Source organism: Balaenoptera borealis, assembly GCF_965194805.1.
Source record: "Balaenoptera borealis genome assembly, chromosome: 1".
NCBI classification, from domain to species: Eukaryota; Metazoa; Chordata; class Mammalia; order Artiodactyla; family Balaenopteridae; genus Balaenoptera; species Balaenoptera borealis.
Genome location: NC_138860.1, coordinates 47,834,344 through 47,850,146, shown reverse-complemented (window position 1 = coordinate 47,850,146; position 15,803 = coordinate 47,834,344). Strand labels below are relative to the sequence as shown.

The following is a 15,803-nucleotide window of genomic DNA, read 5'->3' as shown; positions in this document are numbered from 1 at the left end:
TATCATGTATGGAACTATCTAGAGAACACCCATTCATTTATTTAGTCAGTGAACAATAGTTTATTGGGGGCTTTATTGGGGGTTTTTGCAGGCCTTGATGATGAAAAGTAGGGGTGATTGTTTTGGACAGATTGTGTGTATGTATATATATATATATATATATATATATAAAATACCTCTGGCAATTTAAAAATCTCTAGTAGGAACCAAAGCTTTCTCCTTGGCAGCCACCTCTTTGAATTAGTGCCACCAGCCTCCCTAGGGAAAGGGACAATGTAGGATACACCACTTGCAGTTTCTTACTCACCTAGGACAATGGACTTGGATGATACCCACAGTTGGACTCTACAGATATTTTCTAAAGGGCCCATAGAGAATGGCATGAGAAATATGCTCTATGATGTAAAAAGAATATGAAATCTGGATCCTCTTTCTTATTCAATCCAACAGAACACTAATTGAGCACCAAGTGCACGCTGGATAATATACTAGTTGTTAGTGATACAGAATGGTACCTAGCCTAGTACAGACTGGTGGGAGGCCCACCAGTCAACAGATGACTTAATGAGTTACTAGGCCTGGTGATCAAGAAGTTATGGGGACCCAGGAGAGGAACCTTGGTCCAGCCAGGTGATGGTGAGGCATAGAATGATGTGTCACCAGAGTGGATAAGCTGGGGCAGGGCTACTGTATTTCAGAGAGAGGTTGAGCCTAGGCTGGAGGGTAAAGGGGACCCTGTTGTGACTGTTGGACTGGCCTGTTTTCCTTGTTGTCTTTCAGACCAGAGCTGATCACAGCTGCTGACTTATTTCTGAATTTGCACACATGAGACTGGGCCTCCCAGTTGGAGGAAGGGGCAGGCTGCTAGCTACCTCCGAATTCTGCCCTGGACCACCCTGGGAGAGAAGGAGGGCTCAGGGGGATCTGGCACATTCCTCCAGAAGGATCCCTGGGCCGCAGCCTCTGCACCACACCCTCGGCCCAGGCCAGGTGTGCGCCCTTCTTGCGGCGAGGGGGGAGCCTGGCAGCTGGGGTGAGCGCTTTTACAGCTCCGTGTGTGCTGTGTGTTTGTCTGCTTCCCGAGGGCTGGGTCCTCCTTATTCACAGGTGAGTCACGCCCTGAAACACACGCTCTCTTCCCGTCAGGACTGAGTCAGGTAGAAGAGTCGATAAAACCACCTGATCAGGGAAAAGGAAGGCACAGCGGAGCGCAGAGTGAAAGCTCCCAGCCGCGACGCTCAGGGCAGCACCCCTGCAGCGGCTGACTGCGCGGCCCGGCCCGGCCATGCCTGCGCTCTGGCTCAGCTGCTGCCTCTGCTTCTCGCTCCTCCTGCCTGCAGCCCGGGCCAACTCCAGGACGCCAGGTGAGTCCCTTCCAGGAGGAACGGCGCAGCCCTGGGCTGGGAACTGGCCTTTCCCTGCAGACCGTGATGGCGGCACGCACCTCCGAGGAGCCCCACTTTGTGAGAACCTCTTCAGAGCTCCCTCCTCCTGCCCCATCCGGGGCTCCTCCAGAGATTGGTTTACAATAATATTATGTATTATTTACTAATACTGTATAAAGCTGTCTGATTTTAAAATATGAAGCCAATAGGTCGTGCCAAACCAGGGTTTTCCTTGCTTTAAAATTGTTCCTTCCTGATTGCTTTTTTGATCAAAGGGCTTCTGTTTGATCAGTAATAGCAAAACATGTTGGTATGTAAATTCTCTTCCCAATGTGTGTTTTTACTGATGGGATTTTGGTGAGAATGCTTTCTGTGACTGTGAGCCCCACAAAGATTGAAAAGGAATCTCTTCAGTCATCCTTCTGGAATTCCCGTTTCTTTGCAATGGAAAATGAGTTAAGAGTCTTAACAATGCTTTACTTTTGCATAACATTACTTTTTATAGTATTTTCACGTAATATTCATTCAACAGGCATTTATTGGGCACCTATGTCATAGGTCATTTGATCTTATTTAGGGCACCCAGTGGCTGTCACTTCATGAGAAGTTCAACTCCTATAAACAAAACTTTCTGGGCACCTAGCAATGGTTTACTGTATGCATGTGTCAGCTATGACAACATATAAAGGGTGTTTTCCTTAAGTTTTACTTAGTTGTCACTTAGTTTTACCAATGATATTTGCCTGTGTAATTACCCCAAATTCTCAGGTTTATTTTTGCTTCTTGTATCTGATGGCATTTCAGTAATTATCTCAATAGGTCCAAGAGCCATCTTCACACATGTGCATGTGTGAACATGGGACCAGGTTCATGGGTACATGGAATTATCTTAGATATTTCAATTATTACTTTGCAGTCTGGGTGATGCTGCCTGAATTGTATTTGAATGGCATGAATGTTTTAGTGTGTGTTTGAATGCATTTGATACAGTCTTTTTTTTTTTTTTCTAAGATAATATTGGAATTAACTTCCAACCCATCATCCTTGACTACCATTTAAAAACCACTTATGAAAATGATCATGTGGGTTAGCATCCCTCAGAATAAATAACTTTAACCTAGTGAGAAACATCCTAAAAGTAAGAACAGTCTTTGAATATTAGAATTCAGAGGAACTGCTTATGGATCAACTACTAGAATTCCTTGGTTTAAAAAAAGAAAATATGGAAATGGATTTGCACAAAGCTACATAAGCAGCTACTGGCAGAGACACATCTGGCACTTGATCCAGCGGTTCTTAGACTGGAACTTCAGGGACCACGTTATACAAGTAATAAGGGAACAAGTTACATATGTTTTATATAATGAGTAACTATTGAAGCAATTTCCTTTTTTGGCTGTAGCTGAGTGTATGTGTGTGCGTTAGCATTAGATAACAGAAACAAATATGTAGGGTGATGAATTGTTTAATAAAATAACTGTTTAATAAACTGTTTAATAAAATCAGACTCAAGAGGACAGAGTTCGGACTCTAACTTCTCCAGGATGGACAAGCTCTGAGTATTCCATCTACGTCATTAAGTCAGAAGCAGTGTTTAGGCTCATTTCCAGACTTTCCCCATCCTTAAAGACAGGCCACTTAAAATACTAGGCTGCCTTCTCAAAGGGCTTCATTTGGGGCTCAATGAGAGTGCGAAAAGTTTGTGTTAGGCTAGAGCACACATGCTTTCCCATTTATGGGATGCTGTAATGTAGTGAGAGTTGGACCGAAAGTATGGTGCCTGCCACCTCCCAAAGTGACCTGCGTGCACCTCTGCGAGCCTAAAGCAGTGATGTTGCTTCCTGGGTGTTCCCTTGCAGGTGAAATTATGGTGTTAGATATAATCAGAGTTGGTCTCAGCTAAAGCACAGGTTTTAGAGTCAGCCTGACCTGGCTTCAAAATTTGGCTGATTCACTTACTGGTCCCTTATTCGTAACCATTCAGGTTCCTCAGCTGCTTGGAGTCTGCTCTTTGCCTGTTAAGTGGAGGCAATAGTGCTGTGTATCACTTGCAGGTCTGCTGAAAGGGTGAGATGTTACTGTAAGGTGCCTTAAAATGCCTAGAACCACGTTTCTTCAAAAGGTCTGATACTGGGCTTCCCTGGTGGTGCAGTGGTTAAGAATCCGCCTGCCAATGCAGGGGACACGGGTTCAAGCCCTGGTCTGGGAAGATCCCACATGCCGCGGAGCAATTAAGCCCATACGCCTCAACTACTGAGCCCGCGTGCCACAACTACTGAGCCCACGTGCCACAACTACTGAAGCCCGCACTCCTAGATCCTGTGCTCCACAACAACAGAAGCCACCGCAATGAGAAGCCCGTGCACCACAACGAAGAGTAGCCCCCGCTTGCTGCAACTAGAGAAAGCCCGCGCGCAGCAACGAAGACCCAACGCAGCCAAAAATGAATAAATAAAATAAATTAATTAAAAAAAAAAGTCTGATGCCAAAGTCTGATGTAGTGAACTCAGATGTTTAGAGGTCGTTAAGAAAGATAGAGACTCCCCTTCAGGAGCTCACAGTTGGTGTGAATGTGGGTGTAGCTCCAATGGTCTGGATCATAGTTCACTTGGGGAGGTATGACTGGAGAAGGGAGATAAGAATGCGACTAGAAATGTAGCCAAGAATCTGGTTGTGAAGAGCCTTACGTACCAGTCTGTGCCATTAGGTTGGTACCCTGTAGGCAAAGAAGGGTTGCGGTTGCAAATGTTTTGTAAGTGGGGTGGGTGTGGTCAGATTCATGTTGAAAAGATCACTCACTTAAGGGCTTAGAGGATGGAGGTGAGCTAGGAGAGGCAAACAAACGGCCATTGCAATAATCCAAAGGAGAGGTGATGAGGGCTTACCTCATGGTGGTGGAATAGTAAAGAGGAAACAGATCACAGAGACATTTAGAAGGTAAAATTGGAAGAATTTGGTGATCCAATGTGTGTGTGCGTGTGTTAGGGCTAATAGTAAGGGAAAATTGTGAGAAATGAGGAAGAGTCCAAGATGGGTCCCAGGCTTCAGGCTTGTGTAGTTGGTTAGACAGTGATGCCGTTAAAGGAAATGAGGACTATAAGAGATGAACAGATTTGGGAGCGAGGCTGGGCGATGGATGAAGCGAAGGAAGTGAGATTCTGTGGGGATCTGTTGTATTTGAGATGCAAGTGGGGATGTCCAGTGAACAGCTGGAGCTATGATTTTGAAATTTAGAAGAAATTCAAACAATATAAAGTTGGCAGCCCAAAGGTGGAAAACAAAGCCTCGACAATAGATGAGACTACCCGAGGCAAAGAGACAAAAGAAACCTCAACACTGAACAAGGAGATGGAAGAACAGTGAAGGAGAACAGGAGGAAGGGGCATTGAGGCTAGAGGAGAATCAAGAAAGAGGAGAGTTTTGTTAGCCCAAGGAAGAGTTTCGCCAATGTAAGAGTCATAAATGGTACTCAGAGGTAGAAATATTAATGCACAAAGAATGAGGACTAAGAGACACTGTTGGATTCAGCCATCAGGTAAGTTTTAAAGCAATTGTTCTAGAATGGTGAGCTCAGAATCCAAGATTATTTAAATCACTCATTTAGTTTCTCCCATGGCCTGATGCTAGAAAAGAAGTGCCGTGGAGAGTGGAATGGACCCCTGGAAAGGTTTACACTCTCATAGATTCTGTTATTAAATTGTTGAAGTGGGACAGCATCATGCGTAGGGGTGCAGGCTCTGTAGTAAGACTGCCTGGGTTCAAATCCTAGCACTGTCGTTTACCACTTAAGGGGCTGAGGTAAGCTACCTCACGTGTTACTCGGTTTCCTCATCTCTGAGATGAGGGTAATAAATTGTTGCGAGTATTATATGTAAGCATTTTGCACAGTGCCTAGTAAACACTCACCGTGTTTGATATTATTATTATATAACTAACTGCTCTGCCAGTACTGAATGTCAGTATAATGCCTTTTGTGTTTTAAGTGGTAAAGTTTTGGAAGAGGCTCCTTTCGTTAGTCCAGGAAAGGTGATGAGGAGCCCTTTGGCTCAGGCCGAAATGAACCCTAAATTTTACCCAATGAAACAAATGGAATTCCTGACAAGGAACCCAAAGCGGATTGGAATTTCAAGATTGGGTTTCATATCATTTCTTTTTGCCTTTTGTCAGCCAGACCTCATCACATATAATAGATTCAGCACATCTGTTAGTCTCTAGAACAGGCCCATGTATACGATGACCCCGACATAAGATGATCTCTCACTTCTCAATGGGAAGATCTCCCTCTCACACCATCAAAAAAAAAAAAAGGGGGTTGGTTAACCTTTTCTTTTTTTTGCCACGCTGCACGGCATGTGGGATCTTAGTTCCCCGACCAGAGATCAAACCCATGCCCTCTGCAGTGCGAGCACGGGATCTTAACCACTGGACCGCCAGGGAAGTCCCAGTTTGGCTAACTTGATTATGAAACATTGAGCAATATAGATGCAGTGGTCGTGTGTCTCTTTACACTTAATTTAGTAAATTAGTTTTGCAAACATATTTAAAGTCACATAATCTGTAAAAGAATAACTTAGAAGTATGCATTTGTTCACTTACATTTCATGTAGTAATTATATTCAAATTCCATCTTTAATATTCCTAAAGCCACTTTAATGCAGTTTTTTCTCTACTTCAGACCAGGTGACTTGAGACACAGCTCTATCTGAGTTTGCTTTTGCTGCTGTCACTGGAATGTACACCATTTCAGAACATGAAAAAGATTTTTAAATTATCCCGAAGCGCACACTGTGATCGTCACAGCATGATCATCTTGAAAGTCTTACTTATGACGACTTTCAGCACTCACAACTGTGGGATGATGAACAATTATGAGAATTATGTTTGGCCTCTTTCTTGCTAATAAATACCTAAAACATTGATTGAGGTCATTTCAGGTTAACATGTCTTCCCCAAATAATACTTTATTTTAAAAATGAAGTAATTGAGAAAGTGCTGTATAATACGAGAGATTTTGAAAAGACTTAAATGTGACCTTATATTCACCTTATATTCTAGTATATATAGTAAATGGGAGTATAGAATTGGGTTGGAGTGTAAGCTGGAGATTCCTATGTAAGCTTAAATTCTGAGTGCCCTGAACTGGATTCTGGCAGCCACTGGTTTAGCTCCACTGATCAAAGAAGCTGAGGATGAATGTTGATTTGTGATCAGTGTTTATGGGAAAGTCAGGAGCATGAAATTAAGATGTTGAGGCCATCCTGGGAATATTTTTCCCATTTAAGTTCTTGGTGGCTCAACTATATTGACATTTTTTTTTTCTTCTAGCTTCCATGTCAGCCATTGTGAAATCTTCTAGCTTATGTATTTATTTATTTTTTTTAATATTTATTTTTTGGCTGTGTTGGGTCTTCGTTTCTGTGCGAGGGCTTTCTCTAGTTGTGGCAAGTGGGGGCCACTCTTCATCGCGGTGCGCAGGCCTCTCACTGTCGCGGCCTCTCTTGTTGCAGAGCACAGGCTCCAGACGTGCAGGCTCAGTAGTTGTGGCTCACGGGACTAGTTGCTCCGCGGCATGTGGGATCTTCCCAGACCAGGGCTCGAACCCGTGTCCCCTACATTAGCAGGCAGATTCTCAACGACTGCACCACCAGGGAAGCCCATATTGACATTTTTTTTCCTAGAGAAATTTCCAAGGACAAGACTTGAACCATCTATTACAGACCAGTGTAGAAATAGGAACTCCATAGATTCTGGAATACTCTAATTTAGTCACAAATTAGACATAGCAGATTACTGAATCATTACTTGGCTGTGTTCTAATATAACCCCCAGGTACATGATGTAATATTTGAATCACACCCAAAGCCAAAAGCTGAGTCTCTTCTGTGTCTCTGGGTGACTCTCTGTCTGTATATGTGCCTCCCCAACTATCATGTGCTTCCTTATGTCGTGAAAGAAGAAAAGACTGGTTCTTTCTCTAACATTGATCACGTGAGGACTCCTGCCGTATCAGAGGAAGGTGGAGATCAATTGGGCAAATGTACACATATCCTGGACTTCTTCAGGCTTGTCGACCACTTACAGAAACCCAACTGTTTCTTTTCCAGATTTTATTTTTAATTCACTGTGTGAATATGGATATTCATATTCTAAAAAAAATTAAATGGCAACCAAATCATTTCCCACACTAATTTAAACATTAGAAAAATGATGAAATCTTCAGCTGCACTTATATGGGGTATTTCTTCAAAAAGTTTTGCATGTTTCACCACTTTCTTCTCTTATTACAACATCATGGAACTAAATGAGAATGGCCCTTAAGGGTTCTCTACAGGAGCTTCTCCTTTTATAGTTAAGGAAAATGACACTCAGAGAGGCAAAGTAACTGTCCAAATTCTCATGGTTGGTTATAACAGAGCTGGACTCCGGCATGTACGAGCCTCATTTATAGATTGGAAAATTGAGGCACAGGAAAATGATTGCCTTGACCAGAGCCAGGCAGTTAATAACAGAATCAGATTTCAATTGCTAGTTTAATTTTCTTTAACAAGATATCCCATTGGCTTATTTCTCATTCTTTTAAAGAATTTTCATTTAAATCAATTTTCAGACCCGATGGAATCTTGATGTATTATAAGAACATCCCTTATGCTTCTAGATGGAACATCTGTTCAGACATCTCTATTTGTGTGAGTCAGTAGAGTGGCCTTTCCTTTAAAAATGTCAGCGAACAGCAGGTTAAAACCAAGCACAAATTCCAGTCTCTGGGGCCCTGACAAGAGAACAGATTTCAGACTACCAAGTTTCCTCTTCTCTTTGTTCAACTCTGTTTATAGATTATCACACAGCTTGGAATTGACCAAGTGGCTCAGGACAGTTGAGGGACAGCAATAAGCCTTTCTGCTTCACCTGTCAATGTTTTGAATTTATTTATTTATTTATTTATTTATTTATTTATTTATTTATTTATTTTTGGCTCTGTTGGGCTTTGTTGCTGTGCGCGGGCTTTCTTTAGTTGTGGCGAGCGGGGGCTACTCTTCGTTGCAGTGCGTGGGCTTCTCATTGCGGTTGCTTCTCTTGTTGTGGAACACGGACTCTAGGCACGGGGGCTTCAGTAGTTGTGGCTCATGGGCTCAGCAGTTGTGGCTCGCGGGCTCTAGAGACCAGACTCAGTAGCTGTGGTACACAAGTTTAGTTGCTCCGCGGCATGTGGGATCTTCCCAGACCAGAGCTCGAACCTGTGTCCCCTGCATTGACAGGCGGATTCTTACCACTGCGCCACCAGGGAAATCCCTGAATTTATTTAAGTATCGTTGTGTCCAGAGGTATTTTCTCTCTCTGCTGGAGACTATTGGTATATATTTTGAAGTCTTTCAGTTTTACGGCCAGGGCATTGACCATTAAGCTTCATACATATTTACTGCTCTTTCAAATCACTACCCGTTTTGCTCTTGAATAAAGGAAACTCCTAATGTTTAAAGATCATTTCTCATTTCAATAGGCTGGTCTACTTTGTGAGAGCAGTGGATCCAACAGCATCCCAAAGCTGCCGCTCTTGCCTCATCCAGGGGGTTGTACATGGGACATGGTAGGAGGGGGTCTTCACGTGCTGAGATCTGAGGGGACAGAACCCAGGCCACAGATGACCTGGCGTGGGAAATGACAGCAGAGCAGCAGCCCATTTGTCCGACTGGGTTGCAGGACACGTTGCTCCCACTGCCTGCTGGAGGCTTCATGGTCCAAACTCTTCTTAGAATATTTGCTACTTCTCTTTATGGATAGATAAAAATGGCTGGACTCCTAAAGACCATTTAATTCATTCTTCTGTCTTTAAGCAATACAATTTTAATTTATAATTTTCAAATGGATTTTTTTCAGCAATGAATCTTTAAGGAAGGTGTTATAAATGCATTTCATACTTTTTCCAACATTGCAATGTACATGAATTACCACGTTCTTTTGGCAAAACTAAGAAGTCTAGTGGTGCATCGTAAGCATGCACATACCTAAATGTGTGTACCTTTGTGAAGGAATGTAGTGATAGCAAAAAATCTGTGGCTAATCTCCTTGTACAAAAATATCTTGTTCATGAAAGCAATGAATGGTTTAAAGAGGAAGAATCATTAGGTAACTTTTTTTTTAAGGAGCCAACAAAACACAAATTTAAGCAATTGAAAAACCACATTTAATGTATACTCCAAAAAGCATTTCAGTACAAATCAGAATTGCCTTTTAAACTTTTCTTTATTCAGACTCGTCGTACATGATTTCTTTCCTTTTGGTCCTCATTGCTTCAGGGGCTGCCTCTAGCCATCCTGGACTCTCTAATGTCCTTTACTTCGGCTGCTTCTTAAAGGGGCATATGATACCTTTTCCTGGGCCATGTAGCAAGTGCTCAAAAAATACTATGCTCGTGCTCGCTTCGGCAGCACATATACTAAAATTGGAACGATACAGAGAAGATTAGCATGGCCCCTGCGCAAGGATGACACGCAAATTCGTGAAGCGTTCCATATTTTTTAGAATCAACATTGTGAAAATGACTCTACTACCCAAAGCAATCTACAGATTCAATGCAATCCCTATCAAACTACCACAGGCATTTTTCACAGAACTAGAACAAAAAATTTCACAATTTGTATGGAGACACAAAAGACCCCGAATAGCCAAAGCAATCTTGAGAACGAAAAATGGAGATGGAGGAATCAGGCTCCCTGACTTCAGACTATATTACAAAGCTACAGTAATCAAGACAGTTTGGTACTGGCACAGAAACAGAAATATAGATCAATGGAACAGGATAGAAAGCCCAGAGATAAACCCACGCACATATGGTCACCTTATCTTTGATAAAGGAGGCAAGCGTATACAGTGGAGAAAAGACAGTCTCTTCAATAAGTGGTGCTGGGAAAATTGGATAGGTACATGTAAAAGTATGAAACTAGAACACTCCCTGACACCATACACAAAAATAAACTCAAAATGGATTAAAGACCTAAATGTTAAGCCAGACACTATCAAACTCTTAGAGGAAAACGTAGGCAGAACACTCTATGACATAAATCACAGCAAGATCCTTTTTGACCCAGCTCCTAGAGAAATGGAAATAAAAACACAAATAAACAAATGGGACCTAATGAAACTTAAAAGCTTTTGCACAGCAAAGGAAACCATAAACAAGACCAAAAGACAACCCTCAGAATGGGAGAAAATATTTGCAAATGAAGCAACTGACAAAGGATTAATCTCCAAGATTTACAAGCAGCTCATGCAGCTCAATAACAAAAAAACAAACAACCCAATCCAAAAATGGGCAGAAGACCTAAACAGACATTTCTCCAAAGAAGATATACAGATGGCCAACAGACACATGAAAGAATGCTCAACATCCTTAATCATTAGAGAAATGCAAATCAAAACTACAATGAGGTATCTTCTCACACCAGTCAGAATGGCCATCATCAAAAAATCTAGAAACAATAAATGCTGGAGAGGGTGTGGAGAAAAGGGAACCCTCTTGCACTGTTGGTGGGAATGTAAATTGATACAGCCACTATGGAGAACAGTATGGAGGTTCCTTCAAAAACTAAAAATAGAACTACTGTACGACCCAGCAATCCCACTCCTGGGCATATACCCTGAGAAAACCATAATTCAAAAAGAGTCATGTACCAAAATGTTCATTGCAGCTCTATTTACAATAGCCAGGACATGGAAGCAACCAAAGTGTCCATCATTGGATGAATGGATAAAGAAGATGTGGCACATATATACAATGGAATATTACTCAGCCATAAAAAGAAATGAAATGGAGGTATTTGTAATGAGGTGGATGGAGTTAGAGTCTGTCATACAGAGTGAAGTAAGTCAGAAAGAGAAAAACAAATACAGTATACTAACACATATATATGGAATCTAAGGAAAACAAACAAACAAAAAAAGGACATGAAGAACCTAGTGGCAAGATGGGAATAAAGACACAGACCTACTAAAGAATGGACTTGAGGATATGGGGAGGGGGAGGGGTGAGATGTGACAGGGTGAGAGAGTGTCATGGACATATATACACTACCAAATGTAAAATAGATAGCTAGTGGGAAGCAGCCGCATAGCACAAGGAGATCAGCTCGGTGCTTTGTGACCACCTAGAGGGGTGGGATAGGGAGGGTGGGAGGGAGGGAGACGCAAGAGGGAAGAGATATGGGAACATATGTATATGTATAACTGATTCACTTTGTTTTAAAGCAGAAACTAACACACCATTGTAAAGCAATTATACTTCAATAAAGATGTTAAAAAAAAATACTATGCTCTTTGATTAACAGTCCGATGTGCTTTCTGTATTGGGATGCTTTTCTTTACAGATCATCTCATGGAGATATAGAAATTTCTACAGCAATTTCTGTGGTCAGAAGTGTGTAGGGTTACATGCGATGATAGAATCCTCACCGCGATCACCGCTGATCACACCCTGTAGCTGACACCAGCTGTCTCGGAGTCGAGCCCTTAAAGACGCCGGGTGTAAGAGAAGGGAGCCTCTCCTGTGTCCCTTGTGTCCTAACCTTCTCTTCCCTCTCACCTTTGCTACTCAGACAAAAATTGGCATCCCCAACCTCTCTGTTCACTGGGGCTTCTTTCCCTCTCCCCACTGTCTGCCTGGGCCCTGGTGGGGTGTTAGGGAAGACATCTCCAGGTGTGGTCTCCTGGTCTAGCCCCCACCAGGCTGAGTCACCCACAGTCCACGTGTGCCATTTCTAAGTCTAGGTTATAATAAAATGTGCTATGAACTCTTGATGAAAATAGGTGACTGCTTTTAAGCCATAGTCATTCAAAAGGAAAATGTGGTGATCTGAGTTTCATTGACTCTTGATGACTTAGAGTTGAAAAGATTAATCCGTGTTCTAGCCTTCAAAATTGCCCATGCAATTAGAGTACTGACCTCTGTTGTTTCTCTCCTCAGAGCACTTCACGTCGCAGGCTAACTTGCACTGCTTGGACATTTACACGTCCAGGGAAACAAACGATCAGGCAGGATAGGGCACCAGTGGTCCTGGCTGTGCTGGCCTAAAAGACAGCTGTGAAAAATGTGAGGCAGAGAAAGGAATTCAGTTAAAAAACTCTTAGCGAGGGACGTGACATTTCCGTTTTCTTATTCTAGTTAGAAAACATATTGTGACAGACCTGAAGAATCTGAAACTGGAAGCAGTCACACATCAAACCATAAAATTCAAGATCACTTTAAATGATGAAATGTTCAGATTTTGTTTTAAAGCATTTACCCAAGCTGAGAAACATATTAAGCTTTGGAAAGAAAAATCTCATGCAGGAGGTTTTAAATCTAAAAAATATGAGCATTTTCATCTTTTTATTATAATTTAAGAAAAATACTCATCTTGTCATCCTGAGTATCTCAGATTTGGAGGTAATTTCAACAATTGCTTTTCTTCTGAAAATGAGCATCTGTCAGGATTTTTTTAGAGTATACTATTCTCACCTTTACTTTTAGTCACCATTTTCTATCTAGTCATTTACATTTGGACTTCCTAATGAAGGGCCTCATTATAGCTGACTTCCTGGAGGTAAAGTTTGCTATCTTTGAGCAGAAAAGGTTGTCAGTGTACATGAGGCCGGTTCTTTGACTCAGAGGAAGGGAATGATATCTAAATAATAATAAATTAAGATTGAATTTTTAGCATAACTTCTCTGAACAAACCAAAGGTAAGAGGATGGTTGAGGTTGGGTAGCCCCAATCCGCATCTCCCCACCATGACGCTTGTCCTCTGCAGCAAGAATTTTAAGAAGCAGAGGAAGTCAAGACCTAAAATGAAATATAAGTGAAATGAATGGGAGAGAGATGAGGAGGTCCCAGTGGGGAGTGTTATGTGAAATTAGGCTGGAAAAGCAGATGGGATTAGGCCGTGGAAGTCTTTGTAGGCAATGTTAAGGAGTTCTGGTCTTTATCCCAAAAGTAAAGGAAAGGCGTCAGAGAGTTTGAAGCAGGGAGGTATTGGTAAAATTTGTATTTGGAAAAGTTTTTCTGACTACTGAGCGGAGGGAGGCAAGAGAAGTTGCAGGGGATCCAGTTATGAAGCTTTGCAGGCAAGCAGTGGCTGGGGTTTGGTCTAGAGTGGCCATAGTGGAGATAGAGTTGGGTGACCTTGAGCTATGTAGACAGTTATATCAATAAAATTGGGAGTTGAATAGAATAGAGGCAAGCGAGAAAGATGGAGACCCTATAAGGATAGTTCCCAGCTTTCTGACTTGAAGGGATGACAATCACAGGTTTGGTTTTAAACATATTTTGTGTAAACAGCTTTTGAGACAATCAGCTGGAAATGTAAAGTGGATGACTGGGCATGAGGGTCTAGAGTTGAGAATGAATTCTGGGCCAGGGAAGTATCTTGGTATGTCAATACCCGTCGTGGTTATTGAAGCCCTTGGCTTGGATGAGAGAGTTCTTCAGTGAGAGGCATGGAGGTTCAGGACTGAGCCTTGAGGAACACCAACACTTCGAGTTGGGGCAAGGAGAGGATCCCGCAAAGACTTGGATGGGGCAGGGGGTGAGGGTCATAAGCCAAGGGGAAGTACAGTACAGTACAGCACCATAGTATCCAAGGGAGGAGAGTTTCAAAAAGGAAGGAGAGAGAAAAACATTCAATGTCTCAGCAAGGGAATGCAGGGCACAAAATACCGGAAATGAAACACAAGGCACATACCTTTCCTCTAAATAAGGAAGAGAATTGAGCACGGTTTCTAAGTGGTTTATACGTGGACTCATCCACAGGAGATTACGGGCAACTTATTATAAACTTGCTGCTGTTTCACTAAATCAGTATTAGTGCACTGAGCAGCTGAAATGGCAGCAAGAGCAGCAAAGTTCAACGTAATAGCAGCCAGCACACACTGTCCGGTTCAGACATGACGATCAGATTCCTAGCTCCTGAGATAGTCCCACACAGCGGCCAAGTACACTACCTGTCAAGGCTGCCTGATCACGGCAAACTGATCTCATGGTCTCAAGCCTGCCTCCTCCCCTCGTCCCTCCTCCCGCGCAGCCCTAGGCGTGCTGCCCTTTGAGATGGCAGCTCCGGGCTCACACACAGAAGACAGGCAGTCCTGGCACAGAAATAGTTCATCCGGTGAGAGCAGCAACCTGAAAGTCTCAGACAACTCCTTCTAACAAAAGTATCACATTCCTCTCACAATTCTTTCTGTTCTCATCTCACCATGTATTTTTTGGGTACAGACATTAGTTATTTTACACTGAATACCCTATATGTAGACAATGAAAATGTTATGTATTGTGTTGAGAAAATTTCATATTGGGTCCCTAGAGTCCTGGGAGATTTCTGTAAGTTCCAGTTCTTGTTTGGCTTTTCTTAGAGTCAGACTGCCTGCTTTCCTTCCTTCCGCCCTCCCTCCCTCCCTTCTTTCCTCCTTCTGTCCATTCTTCCATCTATCCTTCTTGCTAACCAATCCTTCCAGCCAGCCATTCATCCACCGGTCACAGTCTCAAGCCCTGTACTAGGTACTATGGGGTACAAAAGTGAGAAATGCTATAGAGGAAGTAAGTCATGTACACAAATAGTGATGACTCAGGATATAAAGTGATAAGTGCCGAGAGAGATGGGGATGAAGACCTGTGGGCATCCAGAGGGAGAAGCTCTTAAAGGGTTATCAGTAGAGACCGAACACCATCTAATTTATGTTCCTAAGACCTCTCTGGCTGCCGCGTGGGTTTAGGGAGGGTGTGAGCAGGTAGTGCCCACGCAAAGGAAACAGCAAGCCTGAAGGCCCGAGGAGGGAAAGAGCTTGGTGCACCCCAGGATTCGTGGGTGCGAGGGTCTGTGTGTTGGAGTCCAGTGAACAAGAGCTAGAAAGAGGACCGAGGTCAAGTTGGAGAGGTCAGCAGGGCCGAATCTTCAGGGTTTTTGAAAGGAGTTTGGATTTTAAATTTTGTTGTTACTGTTAGAACACTAAAAAGCATTGATGTTCCACCATACGAAGGTGGAAATTAGATCAGCTTGGTGAAAAGCAGAGCTGTGTTTTTTTACATTTAGAACAATAGAAAGAGGATCTGCTTGTACACAATTGACCATATGAATGCCAGATTGTTGAAACGTTCTTGTAATTGCTTGTAATGTTTCCTCTGGGGAATTTAAAGTGAGGTCTCGATGAACTGCAGCCACTGATGCTGATTATACCAAGACCTTGCCCCGAGTACAACCCTAGGAAATATTTTCAGTTTCCTTTCATTCTCCGAAGGATACAGCTTGGAAACAGCCTTTGCCCCTGAGCTTCCTGTCCTGACCCGTTAGAGTTGTGTGTTTGAGCGAGGGTGGGAGTGTTAGGTGAGCCTGAGGCGGTCCGCCCACGTTGCTGCATTGTTTGTGGAGTTTCCAACTCTTGGATCTTCCTCCT

At 42.7% G+C, this 15,803-nt stretch overlaps 1 protein-coding gene across 1 annotated transcript in view; it reads left to right on the top strand.

The window, feature by feature from the left end:
• The first annotated feature begins 1,105 nt into the window (after positions 1-1,105).
• LAMC2 (laminin subunit gamma 2) overlaps positions 1,106-15,803 on the top strand; it is a 62,971-nt gene continuing 48,273 nt past the window's right edge. Inside the window, exon 1 of the mRNA XM_082401360.1 lies at positions 1,106-1,364. Within this exon, the coding sequence (XP_082257486.1) occupies positions 1,286-1,364 (79 nt within the window). The 5' untranslated portion in view covers positions 1,106-1,285. The remainder of the gene's footprint in view (positions 1,365-15,803) is intronic.